The 16,712-nt window shown below is 42.7% G+C and overlaps 1 protein-coding gene across 1 annotated transcript in view; it reads right to left on the reverse strand.

The window, feature by feature from the left end:
- The window catches only part of AVL9 (AVL9 cell migration associated), a 122,722-nt gene extending 106,277 nt beyond the window's left edge, over positions 1–16,445 (reverse strand). The window contains exon 1 of the mRNA XM_082258829.1: positions 16,252–16,445. Coding sequence (XP_082114955.1) covers positions 16,252–16,353 — 102 coding nt within the window. The 5' untranslated portion in view covers positions 16,354–16,445. The remainder of the gene's footprint in view (positions 1–16,251) is intronic.
- Positions 16,446–16,712: the final 267 nt, after the last annotated feature.

A 16,712-nucleotide genomic window follows, 5' to 3' on the forward strand; every position in this document is an offset into this window, starting at 1 on the left:
CTATATGGTGTTAATAATGGTGTTATATGTTGCTGCTGCCTATTCAGCTATATAAAGTCAACTAAACAGATCTTGTATGCTACATGTAGTCACCCAGCTAATCGAATATATATCTTTTCTGTTTTATTTATCTACATGGGTGAGCTTCAATCTGCATATGAGGTTATAAAAAAAAAAAAAAAAAGTTTTTTTTACTAATAAAATGGGTTTTATTTAACCTCTTATTAACCCTTAGGCCCCTATCACACATCTGGTCAGTTTGTCCATTTTTCATCCATCCGTTGACAGATGAAAAACGGACATTAATGCATCTCTATGTAAAAACGGATGACAACGGATGATCATCCGTTAACATCAGTTTTCATCTGCTTTCCTCAACGTCCGTTTTTTGGAACGGATGAATGCCCTATTTTTCATCCATCAAAAAAAAACAAAAAACGGATCGGACGAAAAATGGATGTAAACGGACAAATGGTCTGTTTTTCATCCGTTTTTGCATTGGTAGTGGATGTAAAAAGAAAAAAAAAAAAAAAAACGGATGAAAAACTGATACATTTTGACGAGACTGAACTGATGAACTTAACGGACCGTATGTGTGAAAGGGGCCTTATGGCACTTTTCCACTGCAAGTACCGGCTCGGCTCTACTCGGCCCGGTTTTCCTCTGCTGGTACCACATGGTACGGTGTTGGAACGGTTCGGTACGGTATGGTTTGCTTTTCCACTAAAGTAGTACTAAAGTTAAGTGGGTGGGATTCTCTGACCAATCAGTGGCTAGTAGTGACTGCATGCAAAGGATTGTGGGATATGGTACCGGGTATGGTACCTCTTGGAACCACAATCAATGTGGTACTGTTTTTGAGGTTCCATGTAGTGGAAAAGCGCCGCCGTACCTTACCGTACCAAAACCGTTCCTACACTATACCATGCGGTACCAGCAGTGGAAAAGCACAAAAGCGAGCCGAACCGTTCGGTTCCATGCAGTGGAAAAGCGCCATTAGTTAACTATAATCAGCCCTATTTACTCCTACCCCACATCTTATAGAGGATAATTGACACATTGCCAGTTTGTATTGAAACCGTGTTTAAGGCCTCATGCACACTGGGCAGAAAAAACTCTGCTTTTACAGGCGTTTATTTTTTCAGCCTTTAAAAGCACCTGTATGATAGCCTATGTGTCCGTGCGCACACAGGCATTTCCAGGCTGAAAAATCACCAGCTTGTTTAGGAAAGAAGCGTTTGGGCGACTAAAATGTAGGACGTTTTAGTCGACTAAAATGTAGGACGTTTTAGTCGACTAAAATGTAGGACGTTTTAGTCGACTAAAATGTAGGACGTTTTAGTTAGGGATGCACCGAAATGAAAATTTTGGGCCGAAACCGAAACCGAAAATGCAGGATGCCCTTGGCCGAAAACCGAAACCGAAACCGAAAATGACTTTTTCCCCCAAAAAAATTTGAAATGGATAGAACAGGGACATAAACCAAAAACAGGCAGCGACGTACACCTACACCTGTCGCTGCCACCCTGTCACAGTATATGTACTGTGATGGGTTGGCAAGAGGTTAATTTAATTACCAATGGTATTTGTATTATGAGGCATGAGGGGTTAATGTATTGTCACTGCTGGTCACTCATCTATTAGTGACTGACCAGTGGCAGGTAATTAACCCCTTTGTGCTGCATTAGTGCAACCAGTGTTAATTAACACTGACACTGGTTGCACTAATGCAGCACAAAAGGGGTTAATTAACTGCCACTGGTCAGTCACTAATAGATGAGTGACCAGCAGTGACAATACATTAACCCCTCATGCCTCATAATACTAATAGCATTGGTAAGCTGCCTCAGCTCCCCTCCCCCCTCCCCCACTGCCTCAGCGTCCTCCTCCTCGGGTGTCCTCTCCTGCATTCAAAAGTCCCGCCTCTGGCCGGCGGCACCGCCTCTCAATGATGTCCCTACTACTCTGTGCATTATGAATGGACATACTAGGCGGGGGGCGGGGCGAGCGGCCGCTATAGAGAGAACTATTGTGATCCTTCACTGTCAGCTCCTCACGTCTATGTATGAATGAGAACTGAACTGAGCTGACACCGGGCGGGGGGGCGGGCGGAGCGGCCGCTATTAGCTGTGACTATGTGAGAGCTTCTCTTCCTTGTCAGCGGAGATACGTGCCTGTCAGGGAAGTGAAACTCTCACATAGTCACAGCTAATAGCGGCCGCTCCGCCCGCCCCCCGCCCCGTGTCAGCTCAGTTCAGTTCTCATTCATACATAGACGTGAGGAGCTGACAGTGAAGGATCACAATAGTTCTCTCTATAGCGGCCGCTCTCCCCGCCCCCCGCCTAGTATGTCCATTCATAATGCACAGAGTAGTAGGGACATCATTGAGAGGCGGACGGCCGGCCAGAGGCGGGACTTTTGAAACCTGCCCTGCGCTGCGCCCTCCTCCTTCCCCACGGCGGCCATTTTTATTTTCGGCACTGTTAACCCATTATCGGCCGAAATGAGAGAGGCTCATTTTCGGCCGATAATTTCGGTGGCCGAAATTTCGGTGCATCCCTAGTTTTAGTCGACTAAAATGTAGGACGTTTTAGTCGACTAAATACAACTAGAACTAAAACACTTGCAGAAGATTAAATGGGACTAAAACTAAAATGCCATTTTAGTCCTAAGACTAAAACTAAATTGAAATTTGCTGCCAAAATTAACACTGCCATGCATCCCCACGCAGGAAGTTCCATAGCAATTGGGACACAGCTGCTGCTCACAATGTAACATCCATTTGGGTGCACATCTCTGGATGTCACATTGGGAGCAGCAGCTTTGTTCATGCAGCTGCTGTGTCCCAACTGACAGCAAGGGGACTACTTGTCCAGAATACCTGTTCATTCCCGTACAGGTAAACACGGCCCTCCACGGGCATATTGTTATGTACACCCTTTGTGTACGAGGCTTACAGCACCTGCAGACATATACAGTGTGTGTATTTACATATTATATACATTTTACATACATATCCAAAGTATAATGCATTGCCTTTTTTCCACCCGAACAATTGCAAATCAAAAAATATATGGCACAAACTTAAAAGGTAGGAGCTTATAATATACACCTATGTCAACTAGTGGTACAATTAAACTCCAAATCAAATTTCTTCCATGTGACAGGAGCTCCCTAAAATCCTGGTGATGCTACTCACCTACCCGATGGTTGACTACTGTATCCTAAAGTACATTTAGGCTCCGTTCACACCTATGCGATTTGAAGCTCCTGCTCCTTTTGGAGCGACAAGCGATGCGATTGCTGTGCAATTTATCACACGACAATCACAATGCGATTGGGGTGCCATTGAGAAGTAATTGCATCGCACACGTGTCCAGCGATTTGTTGCAGTTTGGAATCACAGACGGAATCATGCTGACTCTGCCCGTGATTCAAATAGGCTCTGTTCACACCTGGGCTAAGTGTTTTTTAAATGAATACATAAATGCCTTGAGCTGCGATTTAAGTGTATGCACAATTACAAAATGGAATTTGCAGTTCCAGTGCACACAACTGCCATTTCATCATACATAGAACTAAATCATTTTCAATTGTTTACAGATGCAGTCATATATGAAGACACAATTACAATCAAAAACAGGAAGTTAGCTCTTCCTCTCTATGTGCCAACTGATAAGTGGATTTAATAATTTACCTAGCGTTGGGCTGGTTCAAAAAGTCTACACAAGGGAATGAAAAGAAAACCTTCTGATAGCTGTATGCAAATCACTTTATATAACCCCTTTGTCTCAAGTGACTAAATTTGGTTGGAGGGGAGTACAACTCATACCAAGCTTGACAGTTTTGTTGCAGCAACTTAATAATCAATTGCATGTTGATGCAAAGATGTAACTCAGGGGTGGACAATTCATTTTCCCCAGGAGCCACATGAGAAACTGGGACTGTTGTGGAGGGCCGAACCAAAGTTTTGTGTATAGTAAAAAAATATTTTAATTAAACCAGCAGCCTTGGGTGAACAACACTGGACTGGGAAGGTTCATTAATATGTAAAAATATGGAACACAAAAATCTGACACTAGGAATTATAGGTACAACTGCTTAAGAAATTATTAGAAACCATAGTGAAGAAGTGTCCTCTGCTGATCTGTTGGTCACAATACTGGTGTAGGGCAAGCTGATAAAAGCAGTGAGAGCGAACAGTAACATTAATCTGCTGTTCTGAGTGTTGATGTGTGGCTTACAGGCTCAGGAAGATAGTGGGCAGAGCTGCAAGCACTGAAAGGAAAGAGCTTGAGATCAGTACTGCGGGAATTTCTGCATATTCCTGACCTGCAGTGAGAAAGAGGTCCATGACTACTGGGGTTTGCAGCGTGCAGGAACACAGGAAGAACATGGCAGAGAGGTTGGAGAGTATCGGGACATCTCCTACGCCAGTGGTCTGTGGAGAAAATGTTGGTGGTCCCCAGGGGCTCTGCCACAAATCAACATTGTGGCAGATGTATATCGTCAAATGTTTCCAGTGTTATTCTCCCTCTGAGTTAATAGGAACCAGAACTACAGAGGAGGCATTGGGTATACCTGATGCCTCCTCTGTGGTTCCGGCTTCTATTAACTCAGAGGGAGGCACCAGGAGTAGTGCAGAGAGAAGGAAGTGAAGGAGGAGGATAATTCCAGTGACAGCGCTGATCACAGACTGGAAGGATCACAGAGCTTAAGCACATGACTGGATAACAATATGAGATCCAATGATGAGCCTGTATAAGGCAGCAGTGTGATGTGGAGTAAAGGGGATCCTTTCATCCCCTCTCCCTGTGATACAGGGAGAGGGGTGCTGTGAGCCAAAGTATTGTGTTTAATGCATGTAAAATTCATGTTAGTGAATTGTGAGTTTACTGGCCCAAGGAGATCCGAAAGGTTGGTGACCTCGGTCCTAGGCAATGCTCTCCCATCAGAACTGAGCCTACCCGCTGTACCAATCAGCACCTCAGGCTCTCTCCTTCCAATTCCTGTAGCTCTTTCTATAGCCAGCGGTCAGCATGCCTTTCTAAGTCTGTCAGTTTCTTCGGTAAGGAAAATGACAGGCTCAGGGAGGTATGCTGACAGTGGAGGGATTGAGAGCTGGAGAGGGATAGTCAAAAGGAAAGGATGTGGCCCTGGGGGCCGCAATTTGCCCAAGACTACTGTAAACAAACAGCAAAAATAAAAAACAAAACTAAGTCATATGTAAGGCTGCAACTAACAATGTTTTTTCAGAATCGATTAGTTGGCCGATTATTATTTCGATTAATCGGATAATAACCCTAAAAAAAAAAAAAAAAAAAAAAAAAAAAAATGTGGTGTATAATTTAGTTAATACGTAAAGTTTAATCGCTTGCCGACCGCCGCACGACTATTTACTGCGGCGGTCAGCCCCTCACAGGCAAAGCGACGTAGGACTACGTCGCTAACCTGTGAGGCTCTAGGGAGCGAACGCGCGCCGCCGGAGGCACGGACCCCCCGCGCGTGTGCCCGGTGGACCCGAAAAAAAAAATGTAAAATTCAAGACTTGCGTGGGTGTAAGAAAAGGTCCGCCGCTGCCCGTGTTCTGTCACATTAGGAAACCTATTGGAATACATAGCGGTCATGTTGGAAGGATGGCGCATGTGCAGCAAGTTGTTCTCGTCACTTCCAGTTGCAGAATCGGTTATAGGTAGCAGTATTCTGATAGAACAGGTGTACTGAGCTGTATGTGTGCTTTAGAGCCCATTCAGGCTGACAAGTCGCGGTCGGTCACGGTCCATTGAGTAGTACAGGACCCGTTCTAATAGGAGCGACACAAGTCGCTCCGACTTAGAAAAAGGGTCCTGTACTACTTTGGGGCGACCTGGGAGCGACTTGCATAGACTTCCATATGTGAAGTCCCTGCAAGTGGCGCTGAAGTCTCGGTGCACGCGACTTTACAGGTCGCCCCCCGAAGTCGGATCGCCTCAGTGTTAACCGGCTCTTACTGTGTCTTCCGATATGTAAACAAATAATGCATTCTGTATGTAGGCCAACTAATCGATTATGAAAATAGTTGACAGCTATTTTCATAATCAGTGGTTTCGGCCCTAGTCATAGGAATACATATGTAGACAAGAACTAAAATGTTAAGTCTTCTTCTGGTTTTGAATCGATACATCACAAAATACATTTTATAACATCTTATTTTCAAGTCAAAGTCAATATAGGGATAATTTCTTTACCTATGTTACAAAGTACAAACGTCTCACTTTGCTATTCAAGCACAGCAGCCACACCAGTGTACACTTTTGAATTCTTATGTCTAAAATACACAAACCAGTTTTAATCACCCAGTAACTTAAAGAGACCCTGTCCCCAGATTTTGTATTACTAATCCAACACAGCAATAGCATTTACTATTCATTTATTGGCTTAGTATTTGAGAGTGCTGCCATCTTGGATGCAACCCCAGCCGCCCTAGAAATCCTAGAGCTGTCACTTCCAGTAATGCTCTGTACCAATCTCAAGCATACGTGGTTTTGCCTCTTCAGTTTTCTAAAGACTACCTGCACATGTTTTAGTTTACAGAGCCACTTTCTTCACCAGGAGCACCTAATAGACAGAGGCTCTGACAGCTAGAGATGATTGTTTTTTTTTTTAAACAAAAAACAGTGGCCTTTAGTTACAATTGCTCCTTAGCTGGAGTGGACCACCAGCGACCAGCGCAGACAGGAGCATCCCCTTAAAAAAGGAACTTCACTCTGTCTACCCCCCCCCAAAAAAAAACAAAAAAACCCTAAGTCCCGGTTCACACTTCTGCGAGTATGCAGCATGATCCCACATCGCATCTGCACCCCTGGCAGTTCACACTGCCATATGCGATATGCAGGGGGTGTCAATTAAAAGTTAACGACACCCCCATTTGAGATCCCATATCGCAGTGCTATCTGCAAGTTCGCAAAGAAGCGGATCGCACAAGTGTGAACCACCATGCAATCCGATTCTGCTGCGGATAAAAAAAAAAGGGTCATGTGCGTGTTTAGTGCGATTGCGGTGCGAATTCAGCCATACAAACTGTATGGCTGAAATTTGCACCGCACAGAGATCGCATGTAATCTTAGGAGCAGTGCGCTCCGAATTACATGCGATCTCTGTGATTGCACTAATGTGAACCGGTACTAACACTTGCCCCGGTCTTAAAATAAAGAAAAATCTACTTACTCAACCATAAAGTCCAGCATTGTGTTACTTGAAGCAAAAGTTCTCCCTTCACCCAATCTGCCATCTTTAGTTGAGATCCGGCAGTGTATGTGTGGACACACACACACACACACACACACACACACACAACCTTGCAAACAGCTCCTAGAATAGGTATGTCCCACATAACAGGTTTGAGAAATGTATGGGGAGGGTGAAGTTCCTCTTTAAGGTATTCTGCCCATGGCATGTTTGCACTTGTGTGGTGTGATATCATCCTGGCCTAGGCTAGGATTTAGGAAGTAAAATAAAAAGGTTCTTTTCAAATATTTGTTTACTAGACTTTATGGTCTAGTAATTAGATTTTTATTTATTTCAAGACAGGGGCAAGGGTTAGGCTCTTTTCTATTAGCAATGATTTTAAATAGCGATGTAAATTTGCACTTTATCCTGTGATCACTGATCTTGAGCTTGATTGTTGGTGGTTTTCCTTCTGAAGACATTGAAGCATTTTCTGAGAAAGCACTGGAGCCAGTGGCTAGAAAAGCAAAACAAACTAGTGGAGCTGGCTTGACGACAACATTTTAGATGATAACATTTCATTTAATTGCAAAGCACACAACATTTCTTGTACCAAAACACGCATATATCAGGGTTAAACCGTCAGTATTATAATTACCAGGTGGTAAAACCAAAGCATAACTGGTTTCCAGTAACAGTTAATCTGTTAATCAGCTAAAGTAATTCATTTGATCTTTTTCTTTTTTTTAAAAGCAAAGGCAGGATCACTGCAAAGTTACTTTTTTTTTTACTTCTTTTAACAAATATTATTGTATTGTCACACACAAACTTCATAAAGTTCAATTGGCCATCACGAAGTGCAAGGTTGTGACTCAAGCGCATCGCGTCCACACTCCAACACAACGCAGTGGTGTGAACCAGGCACACAAGAGACCAGGCATTTTGCCTTGTCATGCAGTGGGTCTGGACTATAATAACCACGCAACGCAGCCCCACCGCATCTGGTGTGAATAAACCTTTAGGCTTCATTCACACCTAGGCGACTTGAATCGAAGCAAATCTGCCCACAATTCCAAATTGCGGCAAAGCACGGGACAAGTTTCCAATGCCATTACTTCCTAATGGCATCCTAATTGTAGTGTGATTTTGCCACGATAAATACGGATGCAATCGCGGCAAATTGCAACACACGATGCTGTCGCCCAAAAGAAGCTCCATTGACCGAGCAGCAATGCTATAGAGAAAATATGCTGCACCCAAAAGCACATACTAAGCCCTAGCTGGAAGTCAGACATGTCATATTTAAAGTGGTTGTAAACCCTCTCATATACCCAGTGAAGTGACTTTCCCCAGGATTCACAAAGATTAAACAATTCCTCCTATTTGCTGTAAGTTTATCTTCAGTCTTCTCTTCCCTACATCCCTTCAAAAGGGCAGATCCGTGTTAAAATTCTTCTCCATCTGTTAGGAGGGGGCGGAGAGTTGCAGTTACACTGTGTGAGAGTTGATTGGAAGAAAGGCACCCCCACCACACAGCAAACAGGAGCGAAGGATCGATATAGAGTTGTGTTCTATATAGACAAGCTGTGTGCTGAGCATCCTCAGTCACAAATGTGTCGGGGGGGAAGGGACACATGCCGATAACAGGAAGGAAGCACCAGAGAGAAAACGACACTAAAGCATAGCACACACCAGGCGGTTTTTTATTCGTTCAACCCGCTGCGTTTGAACGGATAGCTCAACAATAGCCTCTGTTCTAACAATCTGATGTACAGCGATCTCCCCCGCTGAGCTGTCCTGTTCTGACAGGGGGACAGCCTGAGAGCGCTGACAATACACACAAGCCGAATGTCAACTGCTTTTTTTCTAGCCAATGTCGCTCAACATTCAGCCCGTGTGTGATTTAGAGTTTTGGAGAGAGATAAGTAAACACTACAGATACTGTATGTGTGTTTAGTTCAGATTTCATGACGGAGGTTTACAATTACTTTAAGACACTGGCTTGCAAAAATAGCAGTGTGTGAAAGTGGTAAAGAGGAGGATATGTACCCAAGATGCAGCATAGAAAGAAAGTAATAAAACTGTAGGAAAGTGCCAGAAAAAGCACTTTCACATTATCCCATATCCATCTGAAGCAGTATGGAGCAATATGCAGCATATCAGATACATTAACAAAAAAAACTTGTTAAACACTGCTTTCTCAGTAATTTGAGCACATACTAGTCAATGCTTGCAAAAAATGTGACATTCTTTTTATGATCTGTTGTCTCACACTTATACGAGTCAATGGTTGCAGCAAACTTTGTGGCTGTAAGCAGTGCCTAAGGGCTCAATCGAAATGGGCGCAGAGGGCCGTATACCAACAGAATTTAGTTTTTTCTGCATCTGGTGTTTGCATAGAGCTGTGGCCAGCATCGAGTACAAGTCAATAGCAGACTTACAGATGCTTTCAGCTGTACGCACATCAGAGTGGTTACATGCATACAGCAGACAGTTTTTATACAGGGTCGCCATGTCCATCCCTGCAGCCATATCCCCACTTAGATGTGTGTACAACCGCAGTATATGCCAGCCTGTGATTGATTTATATATGCTGCTGGCTGCAGCTGTATGAAAACACCAGCCACAGAAATATACCAATTTTTGATGATGTTCGGCCTTCTTCACCTGTGTGAATAAGCCCTAAAAAAGGACCACAATTGAGAAGAACAATCCATTATTATATTTAGGAACACAGGTATTCTTCTGAAAGGACTGGCTTATGGCAGTTATCATTCACGAGTCTCATAAGGCCGAACATTTCTGGAAAATGATATTGTCTGTCTACTGAAGTGCAGAAGCACACAATCCCCCTTGAGAATTATGTTGCACAAAGCTGAGCATTCTGCAAGCCTTTTAATTGATGGTGCTGTAAATAGAGAGCAAGCCTGGGATTCCATAAAGAAATTGCTGCAATACATGCATGTTAAAAAAAAGAACAAGAGTGAAAAAAGGAGCCTAGAAGTATTGTGAGAGCAGAATAATATTTAGGAGCAAGAACCAACTGGAAAGTTTCCAGAGGAGTACTTAAAAGGATAAGTGTACTTTCAGGGCCACTGGGAAAAGCACTGCTGCCATTTCAGGTCTCCTGTCTGGGCTATACTTATTTCGCACATGAACTTTGCAATCTCTCCTAATGCACAATAGATACAGCATACCAATAAAAATCCTAAAGTGATATTTTTTTTTTTTTTTTTAAACAACATGTTAGACTTACCGGTTCTATGCAGTTGGTTTTGCAAAGAGAAGCCCTGATCCTTCTCTTCTCAGGTCCCCCACCGGCGCTCCTGGCCCCTCCCTTCTGCCAAGTGCCCCCAGAGCAATAAGCCTGCTGTGGGGGCTCCCGAGCAGCTGCTCTGCTTGTCCATTCAGACAAAGAGCTGTGGCTCGGCCTCGACCCCTATATCTTCTCATTGGCTAATTGAATGTTACCGACAATGGCTTCTGCTGCTGTCTCAGCCAATGAGGGAGAGTTCCCAGAGAGCCGAGGCTCTGGTGCACATTGCTTGATATCGATGGGGCTCAGGTAAGTATTGGGGGGGGGGGGCGGCAGCTGCTGCACACAGAGGTAAAGTGGATGTAAAACCTTATTCATGAAATCGGACCTGGGCACATATATATGTAGCGTTTACTTATCTCTCTCCAAAGGCCCAAGTACCATGTCTTTCTGCTGCTCTGTTCTCTGTTAACTTCTGACAAGTTCTCAGACACAGGAAATCTGTGTCAAGGTGGGTGCATAGAGATAGATTAGCAGAGAGCTGGTCTATTCACAGCATAGCTCTGTATGTATCTTCATTCCTCTCCCTATGTGGAGGAGGGGGGGGGGTGCTCCTTTCCTCCAATCAGCTGTCAAACAGTGTATGCCAAGACTCCACACCCAGTGCTGGAAAAGGAAGAAAAAAAATTCTAAAACCATGTTCACTTTCTAAATAGTGTAGAAAGCTTAAGACAGTGGTTTTACATGTAAAACGTATATGTAGGAAGATTTGTTTTATCTCTGTATCATCTGAGGCTGTTCACTTCACTGGGTATATGCGAGTTTCCATCCACTTTAACACAATCTAAAAGAAAACAAAGAACATTGGGGCCAATTCTAAAAATTGAACTCCAGCCAAATCCTTTGCAGTTTCTTATAGTAGGGTTACATCCCATGCGTGCGGATTCACTCTAAAAGGTATTATCTTGATTATTTTATCAAAATAACAAAGTATTTTATATTTTCTAAGGTAAGTCATACATTATGCAACTGTATTTCCTTCAAAAGATTGCTCAATTCCCCCATTAACATAGTCAGAGTTCATGGTGGTATCCCTCCTGCTGTGCTATTGTATTCTGACAGCGGGAGGCTTTCCAGGCGACAGAATACAATGATCACTGCTGCCAATATCTGTCGGCAATCATTGATTGAAAGAAAAGAAAAAACAACACTTGACAGGCTGATTGTACTGAAGTTAAATCAATAGATCACCTTTGGCACAACCAGCCTGCCCATAGATTGATCCAAATTTCAATCCGTCTACGACCAGCTTAAAGGAGAAGTACAGCCAAAGCTCATTTGGCTGTATTTCTCCTGTGGATCACAGGAGTTGCTGTATGTAGCCTAAAGGCCCGTGCACACGCACAGATTGTTGGCCGTAAATTTTCGGGCAACGTCCGATTGGCCGATTATCAGCTTGTTAGTATGATGCTTCCGACAACTGACTGCGACTTTTCAGCCTAACAAAATCTGGTGTGCAGGCTATAAAATTTTTGTTGGCCCACAACAGAACGGCCGATTGTTCCTCAGTCAGTACAGATTTCGGCCGACAAAAATGTGATGATCACGACTGGGCATGCTCAGTGAAGAAAAAACACACGAAAAGTAGACAAGAACGTGACATCACTTCTGCAGTTGGTTGTTGTTGGCCGAGAAAATTTGTGTGCAGTCTAGAGCACATTTCAACCAACACAACAACACTGGCCAAAAGACGGCCAATCGGTGCGTGTACGGGGCTTAAGATACTAACCTGTGAGGGACATAGTTTATTGGGCCAGCCTGGTCCCAACGAACTATGTAAAGTCTAACAAAAGCTGAAGTTCAACTTTAAATCAACATTTTCCCTATACTGCAAAGGCAACTAATATCTCTATTTCTAAAAAAAAAAAAAAAAAAAAAAAAAAAGCAAAAACAACATTTGTGAAGAAATAATGTCTCCAATGTCTGCAACCTGCTCCATAGTGTTCATAAGTGTGTGGTCTATTGTTACTTCTGTGTAACAGAGATCACAAAGAGTAATAGGATATTCTCTGAAGGAATATATCTGATTGTTCACTTGTATCAGTGAACAAGAGAATTTTGAACTCACTTGTCTTATGGCCCGTACACACGATCCGAAAATCGGACGAAAATTAACGCTTGTGAAAGGATCGGACGATAATCGGATCGTTAGTACACAGCTTACGAGAGGCGATCACGACAGTTCACCCGATATTATCCGGTCGTGCAAGCATAAAAATTTTGATCGTATTATAACACATCGTACGATAATCGTATTATCAGTATGTTGTTGGTCCGAAAAAAATGGTGAGCAGTAGACAGCGCATGAGCAGTAGACATAATTTTCCCCTCACACGCTACAGCGTGGTTACGCATACCGGAAGCTTTTGAATCATCGTCCGAGAAAATTCTTATCGTAAGTAACCTCTCCCAATTGCGAATATAATTGAGAGTTCCTAGCAACCAAACAAAAACGGACGGAGAGTCGTCCGATTTTCGGATCGTGTGTACTGGGCATAACAAAGATATTAAAGCGTTGTTTATGTTCTAACACCAAGTGCCAGTGTACCAGTGTCTGTGGCACCAGCAAAAAGAAAAAGTATTTTTTCAGCATTTGAAAACAAACTAAAATGGTTATGTTGGAAGTTCTTGCATGGTTATTTTTGGTGTGGGAGTATCAGCTTTACATTTTTCGTCACGTTATTTTGGCACCACAAGGTAAATTTGTCATTTAGATGTACGTGGTTTCGCTGTGGATTTTGCATGTGATGTCAGTGCACACTCATAGCAACTAAAAATACATTTATCACATTTAAAAATACTACTTTACCAATGGGGACACAGACAGGGGAAAAAAAAAAAAAAAAAAACACACTTCAGTTGAATGAACATTTTCAGAGGTCAATAGCAGCTTGCTTTTCTCTCGGACAGGTTCCAAATAATAAAGAAAACTTGATTTGTACTTAAGCAATAAGCCTGATTCTTGACATTTAGGGTCCTTTCTCACGGGCTGTCTGATCAGGTCCATCTGTCAGTTTCTGTCAGTTTTTCCGGTGGACCTGATCAAACCCTCCAGTCGTCTCTATGGAGCAGCAGGTGTCAATGGACACATGTCTGCTGAAACCCCCCCCGCCATCCGATTTAATCCTGTCCGCAAAAAACAGGTGGATGGTGGTCCTATTTTCCATCCGTCTGGCAGATCGGATGGGAAACAGACAAGCAGTCCCTTTCAATCCGATTTCCCCATAGAGAAGGGCAGGACTGTGTGGACCCATCATCTGCCTGCTCAGCGGGGATAATCAGTGTGACCCCCCCCAGCTGAGCAAGCGGAATCTGTAACACGGAGGCACCCACATGAAAAGACCATAAAAGTGGTAGAAAAATCTATATTAGTAAGCTTATATTAAAGCTTACTGCTGGTTAAATGAATAGCTCCTAAACATGCACCTTTTAGGGGCTATTCGCTTGTTTGCAGCCACTGGCACATGCGCTCTTAAGGAATGGCATACCCGTGCCAATTCTTCAGAGCTCTGTGCCGTGGCTGTGACTCCTGCACACAGCAAGCAGGAGTGGAGTCATTGCGGCCAAGCCATTCAAGTGACCGCAGTCTGTGAACCCAGAACGAGGAGCGGGTGAAGATGGAACCCTCTGCAGTGGGGACAGTGCACAGCTGGAGGGCTTTGTTTTAAAGTAAGTCTGTCATATTGTGCTAATATGCAATGCATACTAGCACACTATGACATTACCTTGCAGGTAGAAGGGGTTTTTTTTTTCAAAACTTACTACTGCTTTTAAGTGATACTAAAATAAGTATAAAGTCCTAACTCAGAAAAGTACCTTGTATTGCTCCCACTCTCCTTCAGATCTCCAAATTCCTTTCTTTCTTTATTGCTATTGTTATCTGACTTTCTATTATAGGGTGGATACATTCGTTCTCCATGGTCCCACTTTATGCAGACGTAACCACCCTCTCTTGCTTGTTACCGATATGAACTATGTACTATAGGATTTGTCGTGAGCATAGAGTACTGCACATAACCCCAACTATTATGCAATGCTTGTTCAAAATAAACTAGAGATGTACCGAAATTTTGGCAGCCAAAACATATTGGCCGAAATGGTGTTTTTGGCATTCTGCCGATAGAGAAAAAGGTGCCGATGCCGATAAAGCTGCAGAAAACGCACATAATTTTGCCACGATTTTACTGTGCTTACGGTTGGCTTTTCCTAGGTCATGTGACTCAAAAAAACATATCAAAAATTTAACAAGGGTGCATTATTGATGCATTCTTGCTTTGCTTTCAATGCATTTCACCGGGGATGTGCAGTTTTTTTTTTTTTTAAACAGACCAAAAAATGCAGCAAGCAAGATCTTGAATACCACAATGGAAGCACAAGGGACCAGTGTGAAGACATACATGGAATTTAAAGGGATACCTTTTTCTTGAGCTTTTCTTGCACTAAAAGTGCCAATAATGACCGACAAATTCATATTCATTTAAATTTATGATACTAAAAAGTCAAATATAATACACTTCTATATAATATATTTATTTATTTAGAAACTGTAATTTTCGTTTTCGGCCAAGTACATCCTGAATTTTCGGTTTCAGTACCAAAATTTCTATTTGGTATACCTCTAAAATAAAACAGAGGTTTGGGAGCAAAGGAGAGGTTCAGAAGCTCAGAGGATGTTACAAGGAGGCAGAAAAAGTAAGAAACAATTTCATGAAAAGGGACTACAGTGCAATTACATAGCAGATGTGTAAGGGTTATTTTTGGAGAATAAGGATATTGTTAAGTGTCACCTAAATGCCAATTCCTTATAGCTTATGGTAAGTTAAAAGCAGTCCCTAACAGTCTCCTGCAATGCGACGGCAGTCCCCAACAGTCTATTTTAACACAGGTACAATTTTTAAGAGTGTCTATCTGTCCAACATGATAGTATCTTGTAAGGGTTAGCAGTATCTTCTAATGTGACAGTTCTCTCATAACACGGTGACAGTAAAAACAGCTTTCACGTAAGGCATAGCATAAAGGTTTTAGGCTGCAAGTAGTTGGTATAGCTGACTGGGTGTTTGGAAATAGACTTTTTCAAGTATCTATCCTAAGTTATTATGGCATACAGTAAGATCTTACACACCAGCTATGTGTGTAGCTATGGAGAGCATTTCTTCTTTTTCTATGGCTCTGAACACAGGTGCATTGTTGTGTAAGAACTATTGCACACACTTTTGGGTGCAGGATTTTATGCATATACACAAGTACATACATGTGTACACATTGCAGCTACAGGAGGATGAAGAAGAACTTTATGTACACACTTTCTTTTTTTTTGTGCCTGTACACTTGCATTTGCATGGTCTTTAGGAAACATAACTTGCATTTTTACCCACGATCTGTATGCCAGCAAGAACATGCGTATAAACATTCGTAGGTCATTACATTAGATTCATGTGCAAGGGGCCTTTTAAAATAAAAGTAAACAAAAAAATCCCACATACAATGCATTATGGTAACAGCAAGATATATAATACAAGCATCTAACATATTCCAAATATCTTTTGCATGGTTACACAATGTCTACTAAAAAAGTCACATTATGCTTGTACCTTTTAAGTAGCTACTAGAAGAAACTTGCCACAATGAACACTGGTACTAGAGCAATTACAGTACAACACAGATGCTGCTGAACACCTCCAGCAGAAATTCATCATAAACATTTGTCAGTCAACATGACATGTCTCACCTGGCAGCCCTTCTTGTGGTGAAACCCAACTACCACAATGTGCAGCACAGGTCCCCCTCGTCCCCTGCTCCCAGAGGTCTCTTCCCCCGCCTGGAGATCCATGACTGAAGTTGGAGAGACTGAGGCGACTGCCACAGCCACCAGAGGTGTCCCTGATGCCTTTCTTTAGCTGACGCAGTAGTATTGATGTCTCTCTCCCTAGGAACAAAGCACAGAAAATAATATGTCCTGGTGAGGATAAGTACTACTTAGACCTTATACATAGAGTTTATTGCTATGTGCATATCCTACGCCCCTGCAATAGAAGAGACTGAATTACCTCTCTGGTGGGCAACAAGTCCAAACTTTTCTGTCTTTAGGCAGTACAGGATCCCGTATAGTCTTCATAACTTGACACTTCCAGGAGTGTCGAATGTCTGTAACCCGCATCCATTGCTGTAGTTCCTCTATGTCAATATTGT

This window comes from Pelophylax lessonae (assembly GCF_965119305.1).
Source record: "Pelophylax lessonae genome assembly, chromosome: 5".
Taxonomy (NCBI): Eukaryota; Metazoa; Chordata; class Amphibia; order Anura; family Ranidae; genus Pelophylax; species Pelophylax lessonae.